This window comes from Phalacrocorax aristotelis, chromosome 1 (genome assembly GCF_949628215.1).
Source record: "Phalacrocorax aristotelis chromosome 1, bGulAri2.1, whole genome shotgun sequence".
NCBI lineage: Eukaryota > Metazoa > Chordata > Aves > Suliformes > Phalacrocoracidae > Phalacrocorax > Phalacrocorax aristotelis.
The window spans coordinates 112,496,648-112,513,736 of NC_134276.1; the positions used below are offsets into that span (position 1 = coordinate 112,496,648).

Here is a 17,089-nt window from a genome sequence, read left to right on the forward strand (position 1 = left end):
GTGGTTCACCTCTACCGAAAGACGATAATGCTATCAAAAATTGCTGGTAGTCTGAAACAAAAGTGCTGCTGCAGCTGTGATGGTCTAGGGATATTACCAAACATGTTTTGAGGTTTAGTCTTTAGTTAGGTTAGTTATACTCTTCAAGAAAAAAAACAATCTGACAAGATCTGAGCACCCAAGAATTCTGAAGGAAGAGGCACAGGAAAGGCCATCAGACCTTGCTGGTGGAAGACTGGACCACAGCAGAACTCTCAGGTGACTTCTTCCTCTGTAATGAGACTCAATGTGCTACCGTAACTGTATCAGAAGAGAGAGTAGCTGTTTAATTTGAGGAGGTGCAAGTCTAAATGGGCTCTCATTGTGCCACTGAAAGATGCGAAGAGAACAGAATCGCCTTCAATGCTGTGTTTAGGGAGCATAAGGTATTTATGAGAACAAGAGAAGCAACCTCATGTCCATCCAGACAGCTTTGGTTTTTTATTTCTCAATCCTCTCATCCTATTCCCTACTTAAATGGAAAAAAAAAATTCATCCCAAACTTTGGGAATTCATGTGTGGTCAGGGGGCATGAGGAGCATGCAGATACCTCCTGCAGAAGATAATGTGAGCATACTTGATACTTAGCAGTTTAACCTGAAGAAGCCATTTTTTTCTAGCATTGGAAGATTCTGATACTGAGCCCACTAGGTGATCTAGTTAGCCTATAAAGACTGTAAGATACTTTATTACTTTATTATTCTTGAATGTTATTCAGCACATAACAATAAAATATTTTAGTGTTCAACCAAAACACAATTCATAGTAACAAACAGTACTCAAAACAGCTATCAAAATAATGTTTGAACGCACTATTATTATAAGCCTGCTTTTTTTTGTTTTATCAAGGACCAATTCAGAAATTACTGATTTTAATGAGGCATGTACACTTAAAAAAAAAGAGAGTGCACTGTAAATACTGTATCGCCCTCATGAAAATTACTTACAGGCTATAAACAAGTCAAAAGTAAAGTGTGTATTACCTTTTTACGGATTTTTAGTATAATTTCATAAAGCCTAAATTTATTTCAGAACAAACACATAGCAGAAGTACTGTTTAACAAATAACCAATGAAAATTATTATTCCTACACTCTTACTTAACTTTATACATAAATCCAAAAATCTGCAAACTCAGCAACTTGTAGTAAAATTCTACTTTGTATATTCCAAAGACAGAATTATTGAAATGTTTTCTTCAAAAGAGCATTCACAAAATAAAGTTTGCAACAACGAAGCCTGACACACAAAGAATAGATTTTTCCCTAGCCATGGGATTTAGGAGACTGTAGGCACTAGAAGACAGTCTTCAGATTTTCTTTGCTACTTTTCAATTCAGTGCTGAAGTATGCTACACAAATCGACTTTCTTCCGTTCTCTGCAGCGAGTGATTAGAAGGTAGAATCTTAAAGAAATTTAGAGTAAATAAAACCCTGTCAGCAGGGAGACCCTCTAGCTTCAACTTATTTTTGTAGTAATGTTTCTCCAAATTACTTGGACTCCTCCTGCTCTACTTGCTCAGAAACATCTGTCTCAAGTCCTTGTTTCAAAGTACTAAGTTGCAGGAAGGAATCTCAAAAGTTTTAAAGTCTTATTTCCATGTAAGCAATTGCTGTCACTGTTGTGATGCTCTATGTAGAAAAAATAAAACCAAAAACAAACAACCCCCCCAAAAACATTTAAAAACTTAAAAACCACAGGAGCAGTTATTTATTAAAATGTTACATGGATTCTTTAGATGGCTTCCTCAGTTCCTTCTGATTAACTTCTAAGATTTATATTCTTTCACCAGAAATAGGTGGCAGTCAAACTCCTCAGATCCTTGATAGAAATCTTAAGTGTCATAGTTTACAGGAGTCATTAGGGGGAAAGGGCTGTCTCTTTAAGCTATACAAATCACAAGAGATGGTTTCTCTCATTCATCATGCCAAAAGCTTATTAATTGAAAAAAATCCTGAAGTTCATAGGACAATCACTGTTACTCCTTCCTCCTTCATGGGGACTGAAGACAGAATATGGCCTAAAATCAGTTCTTTCAAAAGGAGAAATAATAACTGAGAGACGATGTAGAGAACTTCAGACTTAAACTCAAATCCTAGTTTTAAAATTCAAGTGGTTAAATTCACCCACGATATTGTGAGTCCTTCACTGCAATACATAATATCCACCATATACCTCAATAGCATTTTTGTAATCCCATTAAAATCTGAATTTTGTTTTTGTTATTTTAACGTAGGTAGCTCAGACGCTTATGAAGCAACTACATTTACAACCAACTTATAATGTGTATCAGCGGCCTGTCACAGTGGAAACGTTTTTATGGTATCTGTCAGATAAAAGAGCAAATCCTATTCCTTTTCATTCTGGCTGGTATTCTCAGTCCTACCCAGAAGCCGTACCAAATAGACATCTTCTACGGTCTGCCTTAAAGCTGCTTTGTACAAAGAGAGGGTTGCAGGAGGAGGAAGTTCCAGACCTGAAGCATGTGCCACCTTTTCAGATTAAAATTCCTTGTCAGTTGACTAGTACAGCAAAAATCACAGCGAGAAGTCACTTATCAAAAGTTCTGCTCACTATCCACCTAGCAGACAAGCTCTGTTAACCCTAAAATTCATGACATCATAGGATAAAAAACCCTTGATATCAAAATCACCACTGTAAAATATGAATGGGCCAGCGTAATTTCCATAGGAATTCTTCTTTTTTGCTGCCAAACTGATAACACTGAATGTGTTTAGTGCCTTTGAAAGGCAAAATTTACATTTTGCAGTTCAGTCACTGCTGCCACATGTTTAGCTTAATATTAGACAGGGCACTGTAATAAGTTTTGCGAGCTCCTCCAGAGCCACTGCTTGAGGAAGGAGAGTTAAGTAGAACTCAAAGTTTGAGGACTGTTGTTCACTACCAACCTGCTGGTGACCGACCTACAGTCACCAACAGCTGCAGGGTTGGTATTGTTCTTGTGGGAAGTCCTCAAGTCAACCGACCTATTGATCTGCTGCTCTTTTGACTCCTTCTAAGTAGCAACTACACTGCCATTGCTATAATGGTTCCTGGTCAACTCCACAGTGGAACTTCCATGGGAGCCACAATTACCAATTGTATCAGAAGTAAAGCTTGTTTCAGCGTAATTATAAAGTAGATGTTAAAAAAGCCTAATTAAGTACTGCAAATGGAAGTGAAGCAAATGGAGGTAGGGAAAAATATTTAAAACCTTTTGTTGTTAGATTTACTTAAAAACATTTTTATGATGGAATGTGAAATTTGCAGATTTTTGAAGAAGCCCTACTTCTATTTGCATTAATGGTAAAACTAATTCTCTTTTAGAACTGAAGTTTTGAGACATGCATTTCTGGTAAATTTGTATGTCTTAGGAATGTGGGCTTCAATTATATATATAAAATAATGAAATATGTAATATTATAATTTCTACAGTCTTGCTTCAAGGAATAAAGCTAAGCAAATCACATAATAAGTCTCCAGAAAAGCATGAAAAATATCTTGCATATATATAAAAAATATATACGCAACAAAAATATCCAACTTGCTTAGTGCTACAGCAAGAGAGAAATCCACTGGTTCCAGAGATGCACTTTTGGACACTGTTTCCCTTTTCTGGAGCACATCAGCTAGTTGGTAAAATACAATGTATTGTGCTCTGGGCCGCTTCCTGGCAGTTTGCATTGACTGAGGTATTTATTTAATAATTAATCATCTCTTGAATGAAATGTTTCCACATGTATTTAGCAATGTCTCTGGATGCCTTACATATGCACTACATATTGCTGCAAAATGAAAACAGTGGACTGAGACACTCTAATTTTAGGAAAATGCAAACAACAGCAGGATTATATTTTCTTAACTATTTAATTTTTCAAGAAGAAAATAAAATAACCTGACAAACAGTTTCAAGGATGGGAATGCTTTTAAGCTGCAATAGTAAAAGACTAAGTGACGGGTTCAAACTTCTGCGTTAATACAGAGCTCCAAATTAGGTTTAAGAATATGACTGAAATCTCAATAAAAATACAGCCTCTGTACTTGACATAGGAAACCCCTATAACCCCCAAAGTTAGGAGTCTGTATAAAGGAAAACAGTGATTGCAATAATCAGAATCTGTGATGGTGGTGCCATGAGCAGGCAGAACACTAAAATGGAACTGATATTCCCACCTCTTTTTTGTGTTTTCTACAGTTAGCATCCTACTAAATGCAGTTGAACTATCTGAGTTGACAGTTCCCAATCCACAGACACAGACTGGGCCCATTTGCCTAGCTCAGAGGCACCGCTGTGCAGCTTTGCTGAGACAGGGAGAACTGCAGGGCATGCATCATGCCCTCCAACGTCTGCTAGATCAAGGAGGGTCAGAGCTGACCTGGAGGTAATAATACTGCCAGATCCAGGGCAGCTCTCTGCTGAGACACCAGGTTAGCTACTCGCTGCGTTTCATCAGCACGTCCCTGACACCTAGGTATCTCAATTAGGCCCGGTGTTGCACGCTCCACCTTTGAATACCCTAGATAACCCTGTATAGTGCAGCACATAGACAGGTCAATCACAGTGCTTGAGGCCTGACAAATGATGAGTACAGAAGAGGATATGCCCTCCTCTTAGCAGTGCTACCAACCCTAAGGCCCCAGCAGCATCCCGAAGAGCACCGCTTACAGCCCTTTCTGCTGTGTGCTATGTTTCATTCAGTGCAGCTGTACAGACACCTGACAGACAATGACTGCCCCTTTCCTAACACAGACACGTGACTTCTGGGGTTACTGTTAACAATGCTCACATTCTTTTTTGTAGTATAATCTGGCATGAAAACACCATAGCCTATCACTGAGATACTGAGGGGGTAAAAATCCAAATGAAACCCCCACAAAAAAAAACCCTCAAACCAAGCAAAACCCCCTTTTTGTCCTCTGCTGAATATAACAAGTCTACACAGTGGCAGGTGTAACTTCTGAGGCCACGATTTGTATCACAGCCCCCTATTTACAAAGATGTAACAGAAATAACTCTATTTGTCATAGCAGAACATACATTTAATAATCTTCACAGTCAACACATCACGTGACAGTTAACAAAAGCACAGAAGAGACTTGTCATTTCTGTTCCTTAAATTACCTGGAAAAAATACCACTCCTGAAAAAAAAAAATTCTCCTCAAAGAGCCACGTGTCCGTGAACAGCAACATCAATGTCATCTTAGCACCAAAACAAGAAGATCAAATCTACCTCTCAAGATGGAGCATAGTAAAAAACCTGACCTTTTAGGACAAAAAAAGTGTTTTCAAAAGGGAGAAGAGGAGGGGAGGAGGGGAGGGGAGGAGAGGAGAGGAGAGGAGGGGAGGAGGGGAGGGGAGGAGAGGAGAAGAGGGGAGGGGAGGGGGAAAATGTGGAAAAAAATCTGAATGGAAAATGCATGTTTTTTTAGAGGAGTCCTTTTTTTTTTCTTCCCATAAAACTAGGTCTCCTGGATACTCTAGTAAATGGCTTTTGATCATAATTTACTACATTACCAACTACAAATTGGCCTTACACATCACAGTTTCTCACATCAATCCCTTCTACGAAGACATTAGTACAGACACATGGCTCAGGAGTTAATCCATTCACACTGGGAAACAAATTATCCTATAACAGTATCCGAAGAGCAAAGCTGTTACAATGTAAATATGTACTGTGTAATACAAGTACTTTTAAAAAAATAAGGATCTTTCTGAATCAAGACTTAAGTTATGAACATGTTCGTTAAAAGTACCATTTCATTACCAAAATTGAAAAGATCTCACTCTAGATCTCAAAATACATACATAATTATGTAATTTTATATCTAAGTAGCACCATTAACCTAAATGAGATTACAGGAACATGTTTGCTTATTACTTTGAATAGGACTACAAAGGATTAGCGCTGCCAATAGCTTATTTCCAGCAATGTAACTGCTCAATCAGTCATAAAGCAAATTTTCTTAACAATAACATTTTACAAGATTAACAGCCGTTATAAGAAACAAGCTTCAAAACAAATTGCCATTTTAAAAAAAATTCAGCCTTTTTCTTTTGAATAAACTGTGTTTACTGCTCACATGTTAATCTTCAATTCTAAAACACTGAGCATAAGAGCTGGTTATTTTGCAAACATAAGGTATCAGGTTTGCTGTATAAACATCATGTTGACTAACAAAACATCTGAAAATTCTTGGTTTTATGAGAGCTTCAACAAAAGAATTCCTATTTTCCTAACAGCTACGGATATTAGGGACACCAAATGTTTTTGGTGGAAAAAGGAGAGCAGTTTAAGGACAAGACGCTTCGTGTTACAGTAAATGTGTCTAAATAGAGGCTTGTAACCAAATAAAATACTTTTAAGCCTCTGCTTCCCCCGAACTCCATAATGACTAATTCCCACTGAACAGAGAAACAGACAGAAGGACCATCAGTGCTTACAAAAAAGCATCAGGATGACATCATTGCCTCTCTGCTAGCCAGGAAAGGAAGAGAGGGATTATCTGAATAGTGAACATCTGGATTGTGTATATAAAGGCAATGAAGGATTTTTATACATATTAGTTCACTGAGTTCCACCAAAGTTTTGCCTTACGAAGAAACAGTAGTGCTATGATACACTTTTATAATGAAAAAGCAACAGGAATTCCAGTGGTCTGGGTTAGTGTATTACAAGATACACAGATTTATCATTCCCTGCCTCTTGATTATATTTAATTGAAAAAATTTGGCAGACACTTGAACTTACAACCCTTTCTTTTCAAGTTAAAACAAGGTAGTTTGGTAACACTGTTTTTTTCTTTTTTCTGTTAGGGTTTCAGATGCGAAGATTGCAAGTGACACGATTCTGATCACACTGAAGTTCAAAACATAATCAGTTCCCCATTCCAGCACTGTAAAGACTGCTTACAAAACTCCTTACATCTGAAGTGCTACTATTTCTTAAGAATACAACTCAAACCACATTTATATTTTTGCTTTTTTTTTTTTTAACAACACAGCATAGAGTTCCTGCTTAAGTAGCAACTCTACTAGTAGTGTATAGACTCAACTAGTCTGAGCATAGCAACACTATGAAGTTGCCATGCAAAAAAATCAACTTTAGTCTAGGTTAGAGTACTATGTAAAGAAACATTCTTACCTTGAACTGTCAGAGTTGCTGATGCTTCAGCTTTTCCAACCATATTTTCTGCAACACAAGTATACGAGCCCATGTCTCCTGCCATAACTTTCCGGATTTTCAAGGTATGATCATCACGGATTTCGTATCTTTAAATACATATAGTAAAAAAAAAAAAAATTAACAGGAATAATCGAAATTTGTACAATTTCTGTAAAGGGTAAAAGTATGGTACGTTTACTCCCAAATATTTTTATTTCTAAATTTCCCTTAGAAATACGCATAAATCCTTTAAAATTAGTAATGTAAATATAAAGTTTTAAAAGCAAAATATATCTAAATATTTGAAGACCTAATTCTGATTTAATTTGCAGTGTGAGTCAGTTTTACTGATGTCAGAAGAATTTCACTGGTGTAATACAATTGTAAACCTCTATCACAGGATGTTTAAATTGTTAGAAATCTTTTAACAAGTGAATGCAATAATAGTATTCTCCCTGTAATTCTTCCATCCGAATTAAGGATTTTTTTTTAATATGGTTGAAAAGAAAATACTGTTCTCAAGAAGATCAGAATTGCTTGAAAGTCAAGATAAACCACAATTCATTCAATAATTTGTTTTTAAAGAACAATGTGGCCTTTTATCATTTCCTCTCCTTTCATCAACTTTTTTCTCTTCTTTGTATAACACAGTCAATGTGTTTCTCTTTATGGAAGTAGATTTTTCTCTAAAAAATGCTGTAGTTTTGATTAAAGATATAGACTAGATTAACAGGATTTGGATGACCAACAGCCAACTGTTACAGGGTTTCTTCTTTCAGTCCCTTCCCCTAATACATTTTTAACTGATGACTGTGAATTCAAAGAAAATAAATAAATAATCTACCTATCACAGAATGTATTTCTTTTTAATAAGGTGGTTTATTTTTTGGCCAGAATTAGAGCAATGACAGAAAAAAAAAAGGTTAATTGGAAACTTAGTAACAAAAACATGTATAACGAAGGCAGCTTTCTACATTACCAGTCTATGTTTTGTATCAACCGTGATTCCAATATATACTTCTTGATGTTGCAATCTAATTTATTATTTGTTATACATTCTCCAAAACTTTCAGTAATTACAGAAGAATCTTCAGGTGAAGAATTAATCTGTATCAGATATTACTGATTGAACCTAGTTATTTTTTGCTGTATTTGTTGTGTGTTGTCACAACAAAAACTTGAGAACAAACCATTCTTAAGTTTCAATATAAATCATAACTTCAAATAGAGCTCAATGGTAACTAGAAATGTCGTATCAGATCAGCCTGATCTGATGGCCTTCTGCACTCACGAAAGAGAAATGCCAGCTGTCCAATGTTGAATGGCTACATCATATACTAAGCTAGATATCATAAAAGAGGTAAGTCCATGTACTGCACCTTGCTTTTGGTAATTCCCCATCATCCTTCCTCCATCTTACTGTAGGGACCGGGTCACCTCTTGCCTCACACTTGAACTCCGCACTGTCATCCACAGTTACAGCCAAATTACTTGGTCTCTTCACAAAAGATGGTCTCTCTGAAAGGAAAGGAAAGGAAAAAAAGGGATTAGTCCAGCATTTCTGTGCCCGAATTGTGATTTTCCCTGAAATGTGGCTGTTAGAGCAACAGCAGCAGGGTGACAGATCTGATGGAGGTGCCTCTGCCACCGCTCCTCTCGTTCCCAGCCCCAGGCAGAAGATCCGTAGCCCCACAGGTGGCCAGCACTGTGAAGCTCAGCACAGGAGGCAGATACTCTCAACAGTGGCTCAGGACCCAAGCACAGACTCACAGACTTCCTTACTTACGTATCATCGTCACAGCTAATACAGCTAAAGGAAAACACAATGTCCTGGTTTCAGCTGGAATAGAGTTAAATTTCTTCGTAGTAGCTAGTATGGGACTATGTTTTGGATTTTTGCTGGAAACAGCAGTGATAATGTGGAGATGTTTTAGTTGTTGCTAAGTAGCGCTTACACTGGTCAAGGACTTTTTCAGCTCCCCGTGCTCTGCTGGGTGCATGAGAAGCTGGGAGGGGGCACAGCCGGGACAGCTGACCCCAATTGACCAAGGGATGTCCCACAGTATATGATGTCATGCTCAGCATATAGAGCTGGGGAAGAAAGAGGGGGACATTTGGAGTGATGGCGTTTGTCTTCCCAAGTAACCGTTACGCGTGATGGAGCCTGGCTTTCCTGGAGATGGCTGAACACCTGCCTGCCCGTGGGAAGCAGTGAATGAATTCCTTGTTTTGCTTTGCTTCCACCCGCAGTTTCTGCTTTACCTATTAAACTGTCTTTATCTCAAACCATGAGTTGCCTCGCTTTTACTCTTCTGATTCTCTCCCCCATCCCACGAGGGGGGAGTGAGTGAGCAGCTGCGTGGTGCTTTTTTGCTGACTGGGGCTAAACCACGACAGTCCATTTTGGCACCCAACGTGGGGCACGAAAGGTTTGAGATAACGACAGATTTGATTGGAATGCACTAGATGGAATTTATAGTGGTTATTGCTGTTTAGCTATTAATTGGCAGGCTTCTGTGCTTGCTATGGGGCTTGCCTGACTTACTGTATGCCTTAAAATCTAGCGCTCATTAGTGGCTGCTTTTTGCTTTCGCTGCTTGCTGTACTGCTTATCACCTTACCATGCCGGGCCTGGGAACATTCTGATAACAGCCATGGCGATGCGCCTGGGCTGGCAGATGGCCAGGGCTCAGCTGCTGTTTCTGTGCTGCTGTACTGGACAGGCTGGAACTCTAGTGTAAACTCGAGTCAACGGGACTGTGACCTGAGGATGAGTCCATGTGGGAGCAGGACACCCCAAAGCATCTGTGTCTGTGTATAAGCCCGTGCCAAAGCAGGTATTTCTTGAAGCATCTGTGGCCTTGGTTATGTCTGTGCCACAGCAGGTATACCTCTGAGGCAATTGTGCCCCAAGGATATATCCATCTTGGAGAAGGTGGTACACCTCGAAGTGTCTGTGGCTGTAGATAAGTCCGTGCTGCAGCAGGTATACCTTGAAGCATCAGTGGCTGTGCATGAGGTCATGCCAGAGCACCTCAAAGTGTGTGGCCATGGATAAGCTCATAACGGAGCATGCTTACTTCTGGAGGGACTGCAGCCATGGGGCAAAGCCATGTTGGAGCAGGCTTTGCAGGGACTACAGCCATGAGCAAGGCTGTGTTGGAGCAGGTTTACTTCTGGAGGGACTGCAGCCATGGGCAAGGCCACGTTGGAGCAAGTTTACTTCTGGAGGGACTGCAGCTGTGGGTAAGGCCATGCTGGAGCAGGTATAGCTCTGAAAGCATTGAGGCCCATACAGATGGCCACGCTGGAACAGGCACACCTCGAAGCGGCTGTGGCTCTGGGTAAGTCTACACTGCAGCAGGTGTGCCCCTGGGGAGACTGTGGCTCCCGGGTAAGGCTCCACTTGGAGCAGGTACAACCCTGAAGGACTACAGCCTGTGGATAAGTCCAAACCAGAGCAGGGGCAAGGGGCGGAGTTCATTACGATGTTAAACCTGATGGTCTGGTCCAAATGGACCAGGAGCGGAGACTGTAATGGAAATACCTTTAAATTGTTCTAACCCGGGATTTGAGTTACATATTATGGAAATTACTATAGCAGAAACCCCTTGTTGCTAGCCAGTCTGGGAGCAAGGGGAGGAGTTCATTGCAATGTTAAAACCTACAACCTAGCCCAAAGGGGCCAGGGGTGGAGACTGTAATGGATATACCTTTAAATTGTTGTAACCTGTGATTTGAGTTGCATGTTATAGGAATTACTACAGCAAGAACCACCTGAACCAATGGAGGACAAGCCTTTCAAGAAGCAGTGCAAGTGCAGCAGTGACCTGACCTGAGCTGGCATTGGTGCCCAGTAACTCCACGCAACACACCACCTCTCCTGTCCTGAGTGACCACAAGAACAGGTGGAGACCAAAGCTGTGGACTGAATGATAGCCGTGTATTTTATCAAAGGATGGGAAGGAGGGGGTGGAGGTTAATGTAGTTGTATTGGATAGTGTGGAACCTGAGCATGATGTAAATGGTATGGAATAATGGGTGAATACTGTCCTGGTTTCAGCTGGAATAGAGTTAAATTTCTTTGTAGTAGCTAGTATGGGACTATGTTTTGGATTTTTGCTGGAAACAGCGGTGATAATGTGGAGATGTTTTAGTTGTTGCTAAGTAGCGCTTACACTGGTCAAGGACTGTTTCAGCTCCCCGTGCTCTGATGGGTGCACGAGAGGCTGGGAGGGGGCACAGCCAGGACAGCTGACCCCAATTGACCAAAGGGATATTCCATACCATATGACGTCATGCTCAGCATATAAAGCTGGGTGAAGAAGGAGGAAGGGGGGGACATTTGGAGTGATGGCGTTTGTCTTCCCAAGTAACCGTTACGCGTGATGAAGCCCGGCTTTCCTGGAGATGGCTGAACACCTGCCTGCCCGTGGGAAGCAGTGAATGAATTCCTTGTTTTGCTTTGCTTCCACCCGCAGTTTCTGCTTTACCTATTAAACTGTCTTTATCTCAGACCATGAGTTGCCTCACTTTTACTCTTCTGATTCTCTCCCCCAACCCACGAGGGGGGAGTGAGTGAGCGGCTGTGTGGTGCTTGGTTGCTGACTGGGGCTAAACCACGACACACAACTACACAGAAAATCTAAATACACATCCTCAGAAGAAGGCCTGCTGCAAGGACCCAGGCAAATGGCCACTCCTCTGCTGCACTGCTTCAAAAAGACAGAATGCACAAACTAAATGTTGTCTCACTGCAGGTTTTAACTCAATGGTGCCTCTAAATTCAAAGGCTAAGTAAGGTCCAGCACAGTATCTCTTTGAGGTTGCTTGCAGGTGTCAGCAGCAGCTAGCATTCAAGGCAATTGTTTCTAATGCTACATCAAAGAGACAACATCTTTCACTAGAACACATAAAGCAAACACCACCACCACCCCCCAGTGTTCTCTCTATAATTTTTGTTCACAAAAATTGCTGTTACCCCTGACGTACACTGCAGGACATGGATGACTCAAGTCCTGGCTGACCAGAGTCAGATTAATTGCTGCATGCTTTTTCTCAGGCTTTCTGAAACAAAACGGAATCTCAATAAAGGCTGTGCTATTCCAGCAACCCAGCTCCTAGCTAGAAATTTCAGGAAAGGGATCAACACACTTTTTAACCTGTAACAGGTTTCAAAGCTTTATGGTGCTGGGCTATTCATATTTCTGTATTTCCACACCAGGCTGGAGATCAGCGAGACTGCACATGCACAAGGCAGAATGTTTTTAACAATTTCTGGGATACTCCAGGAAGGATCTGCCACCTAGAAAGGCAGCACCAGATGACAACAGGATGTCCATGGAAGAACAGGGAAGGTTTAACAGGAGAGTGGTTGCCGGTTTCCTTAGCCTACGGCAAACAACCTTTTTGCCTATAAACCTGTGAACTCTCTGAGGGAGTTGAGAAGACAGTTGCATGTTTTGACTTGTACGTATTAAAGATATACATATAATCTCCCTGGAACTGGGAGAGTCTGAAGCCATTGGCACAATCAGGAAGTGTGAATAACCAAAAACATGCCACAGATTTCTCATAGGAGTACAAAACCAGCAGACAGAAGGATGAAGAGACAATCCCATATTCTTAGTGTCTCATGTGTGTGTTTGAAAAAGGTGATTCCAAATATTACTTTGACTTTGCAGATAAAGATACAGAGATTCTGCAATACAAAACCTTAGTGAATGGTTCAAAAAGGACTGAAGTGGAAATGTGAACTGAACAAAACTCTATAAAAGAGCTTCCTTTATTCTCGAGGATGTCCAGACCAATGGGACACTTGTGTTGTAGAAAAATTACTTTTGCTTGTAATGCTAGGCCAGAATGTTAGATGAAATAGCAAGTTCATCTTTAAGCTGTCAGTTCTAGCCTGGGTTCATACACAAGAAGTGAAAAATAAAGCAGAGACCTACAGCCATGAATCTAGCTGTGAATTAAAAAAAAATCCAAATATAGACATTCCCCCCCTGCCCCAGCCCCTTTCTTGTAGGTGCAGTAAAAAGGCAATCTGAATGCAAGAAAAGAACATTCCAGACTAAACTTCAGAGTAAGAACAGTTTGGGGAAGAATATTCAACTTAATTATGCAAGAGAGAAGGGACTGATCTGGTAAGGCCAGGACTGCTGCACAACTGCAAAACCCACAAGAGACACTCTGTTCTCTAGATCACCTTCCTAAAGGAAGAATAATAGTCCGAGGGTTTTTGTCTGCCCATTCATAATGGATAAGGGAAGTCAGCACCAATTTAAGTATCTATCTTTGTCACATGATGATTTGGTAAATACAGTGAAAGTTGAGGAAGGATCACTTTGAAACTTTCTAGTGTTACAGTTTCTGGCATGCAATCTTCCCTCTGATCTAAAGCAGAGCCCTAAAAGCAAAAGTTCAACTTCTAAATAACCAAAACCCATAAACAGAAGATTTACGTTGGAAGATTTTAATACATGAAGTCAGCATTTTTCTCATACTTTTTCACACATATCTAAGGCCTGAGTTGAAAGAATAAGGTGTATTAAAGACTTCTAGACACAGGCTGATAAGATATTCAAGGCTTTACTGTCCTGTTTGAAAAGAAAACCTCACTAGTTTTCCCAGGCTGAAAACCAGAAACATGTTTGAAGAGAAAACGAGATGAGGAAAAAGGCAAAGACAGACCTCTGTCTGCAATGCATGCCCCTTACAGGTATTCAGCAAGAGTAGTATTTTCCAACCTGGATTACCTAACAGTCCATACCATGGTTCCCTGGCTAGTAGTAGATTAGTGATAAGCAATTAACTAGTACAGTTAGTTAACTAGGAGACCAGTGTCGGGATTTTACTTGTGTAACTATGACTTTCTTTCAACTCTAGATTTCGTTTGGACGTTCTAAAAATCTATTTGATAATAAACTTCCTCCCAAAGTGCTTCAAAGGTGTCTATAAATAAAAAAAAAGACCAAAACCAACGAAACCAAACCAAAGAACAGTATAGTGGATTATAGGAAGTCTTCCTTAGCTTCTAAAAAGTCACACACTATCTTGCTGGATATTCAGTTTCATCGACTTTAAGATGGCGTATAATCTTGTTTTATTATGGAAAACCCCGCTTCAAATAAAACTCTGAACAGGACTTCCGGTTGCCTGAGTCCTAACTCTAAAAATGAGCAGAGACAGATAAAATTACCGAAGACTGACAAGACAGATCTTAAACCTGAATTAAAAAACCAAACCAAACCAAACCAAAACCAAACCAAAAACCAAGACAAAAAAGGTTAAAAAACAAGGCAAGAGCCAGGACTACTGCAGCAGCACTGTGATGGAAACCAGTCTGTTATAAACCATCGCTTGGATATTCACAGCCTGTGATGATAAAATATCTATTCCTTCTGCAGAAACAATTAAGCTATCTCAAGCCTCCCCTCCTTTAAAGTAAAATGGGACACATTTTGAATAAAAACTACCAAAGCTACATCTACAGTGATCGTGAGGCAATTCTCCCATGCTGAAGGTATCCTGAGATTGCACTTGGAGTTACAGTTTCTTTCTGCAATAACAACAAAAAATGCAATTTTCACTAAGCAGAGTTATCTTAAATGAAAATGTATATTTGATGTTCAGAGGAACTATAAATACCATTACTTGAACAAGTAGACCTGTTATATCTTTACAGACCTCAGTACACGCAACTACAAATGAAAGGGTAATGATTTAGAACAGAAATTTAGAATAATTCTGATTTTCTTTAACAAGAGGGAAAAATTAAGCCTCTACTTCTTAGTGATGTTAATTTTTGTTTTGCTATTATTTTACAATACTGATCCAGTCAGCAGGCACTGGAATTATTTTCGGTTCAAGAACTAAGTAAGAAAGTTCTTCTGATAGCAAAAACTGTCCCAGGTGGACTGCAAAGCCATTAACTGCCACCCTAGAATACAACCATGACAAAAACATTTTCATCATAAACACTGACAAGGAAATAGATGAGCATGATCCTTAATAAAAGGCTTACTAGGAAAAACAAAAGTTGGACATTCACATTAACACAGTCTTAAAGGAGGTGTTCTTACCTAAAACAGTGAGCTCCGCAACTTCACTTTCACGTTCTCCAACCATATTTGTTCCAACACAAACGTATTTGCCAGCGTCATTCTTTCTTGTGTATGTGATCATAAGCTTTCCTCCTCTGATCTAGGACAAATGAAGGATAATAAAAAACACTTTAATATGAACTAACGATTTGATAATATTTATTAACTTGAAAAAGGTTTTGTTACGGATAATAAAAACCCCAAGCTATCAGTGATTTTCCAACTCATACAAAAAAGCGGAAAAAAAAATTACTATTAACCTAGTTTCCTTCTCTTATGCAAAAAGCTTGCCTCTTGGTTTTACACCAGGATTTTAAAATCTCTCAGATTTGGACCCCTATTACTCTTTGCTTCATTCTGCAAAGTGTAATACTGGCAGTTCAACAGCCTGTTTAATGCTCGTTGGCCAGAAGGACTACAATTTCTTCCTATGTACTACTGCAGTTCGATATAATCAGTGGAGAGGAAAAATTAGCACTAGACATAAATCTCATTTTCACATCAAGTGCTGCAATTACTTTTTCCTGACAAGAAGTATGTATATGTTATCCTACCATTGGTCATGCTTGCTATTATTAATGAATTTTGTGTTTCTTTTGGGTTTCACAGAGTCACAGAATGGCAGGGGTTGGAAGGGACCTCTGGAGATCATGTTGTCCAACCCCCCTGCTTGAGCAGGCACACCCAGGGCAGGGGGCACAGGAACGTGTCCAGGCAGGTTTTGAATGTCTCCAGGGAAGGAGACTCCACACCCTCCCCGGGCAGCCTGTGCCCCTGCTCTGGCACCCGCACAGGAAAGAAGTTTTCCCTCATATTCAGGTGGATCTTTCCGTGTTCTAGCTTGAGCCCACTGGCAAAGGAAAATTTTTATTCTTTAGTTCTTCACCTTTAAATAAGTCATTTTAAAGGCTGACAAGCAATGGGGAGAAGCAATTAAATCCTTACTGGGAGATTAATAACATTCTGCTCTTAATTCTAAATTCAGTTTTTGAAGATATTAGAATTCAAATCACCCCAAAATTAGAAAACATACTTCCCCTTTGTGATTCCAAATCTTATTATTTTATTTAAAAAATATATATTAAAAGCATAGGAAGATCTCTGATCTCCCTTTAAAAGTATGTATTCTCCAATTTAATTAACAAAATGGTTGAACGAGTTTCAAAGTTCACCAAAATGCAGCAAAATTTATGTAGGCAACTGAATATGTACCATGTTTACTTTAATATGCAAACCTGACAATTACATTAATTGTATTTTTCGGTGAACATATGCTTGTAAGTCCAATCACATATGAAAACCACTGCAGTTCGAGGCATGGGTGGAAGTAAACAACAACAAATAAAAGCCACATATGAAGATACATGAAAGGGTCTAATGTGGTCAGTGACAAGGAGGAGAGCGTTCTCAATGAGGTATTTTGCTCAAGTTGCCTGCAGCTAGGAATCTATCCCTGAAAATCTGACATCTTGAGCCGCGTTGGGCTCTTATTATCATTGTAAGATGTACGTACGTAAAGATGACAGTCATTTATTGAGATAAATGAACATGCACATGCAACGTAGATAGTGTTGCATACAAATCTCATTCAGTTGCCTTTGGCACTCATTGTTTGAGAACAGAAAAGATATGCCCTTTATCATCCAGAAATCTAGTAAAGCTGAAATTTCAATGGGGATTTGAGGCACGAAGAATGAAAAAATAAAGGTGACCTGCACATAGACATTCCTCAAGAATCTGTGTGCGCTTTTAGATGGCTGACTGCCTGAAACGGTAAGC

General features: G+C 39.6%; 1 protein-coding gene across 8 annotated transcripts in view; it reads right to left on the reverse strand.

Moving 5' to 3' along the window:
* The window catches only part of ROBO1 (roundabout guidance receptor 1), a 748,981-nt gene that overhangs the window by 76,147 nt on the left and 655,745 nt on the right, over positions 1–17,089 (reverse strand). For all 8 annotated transcript variants that reach the window (XM_075102152.1, XM_075102145.1, XM_075102162.1 and 5 more), the window contains 3 exons: positions 15,290–15,410; positions 8,585–8,723; positions 7,173–7,312 (listed from right to left, as the gene is read on the reverse strand). In XM_075102152.1, coding sequence (XP_074958253.1) covers positions 7,173–7,312; positions 8,585–8,723; positions 15,290–15,410 — 400 coding nt within the window. The remainder of the gene's footprint in view (positions 1–7,172; positions 7,313–8,584; positions 8,724–15,289; positions 15,411–17,089) is intronic.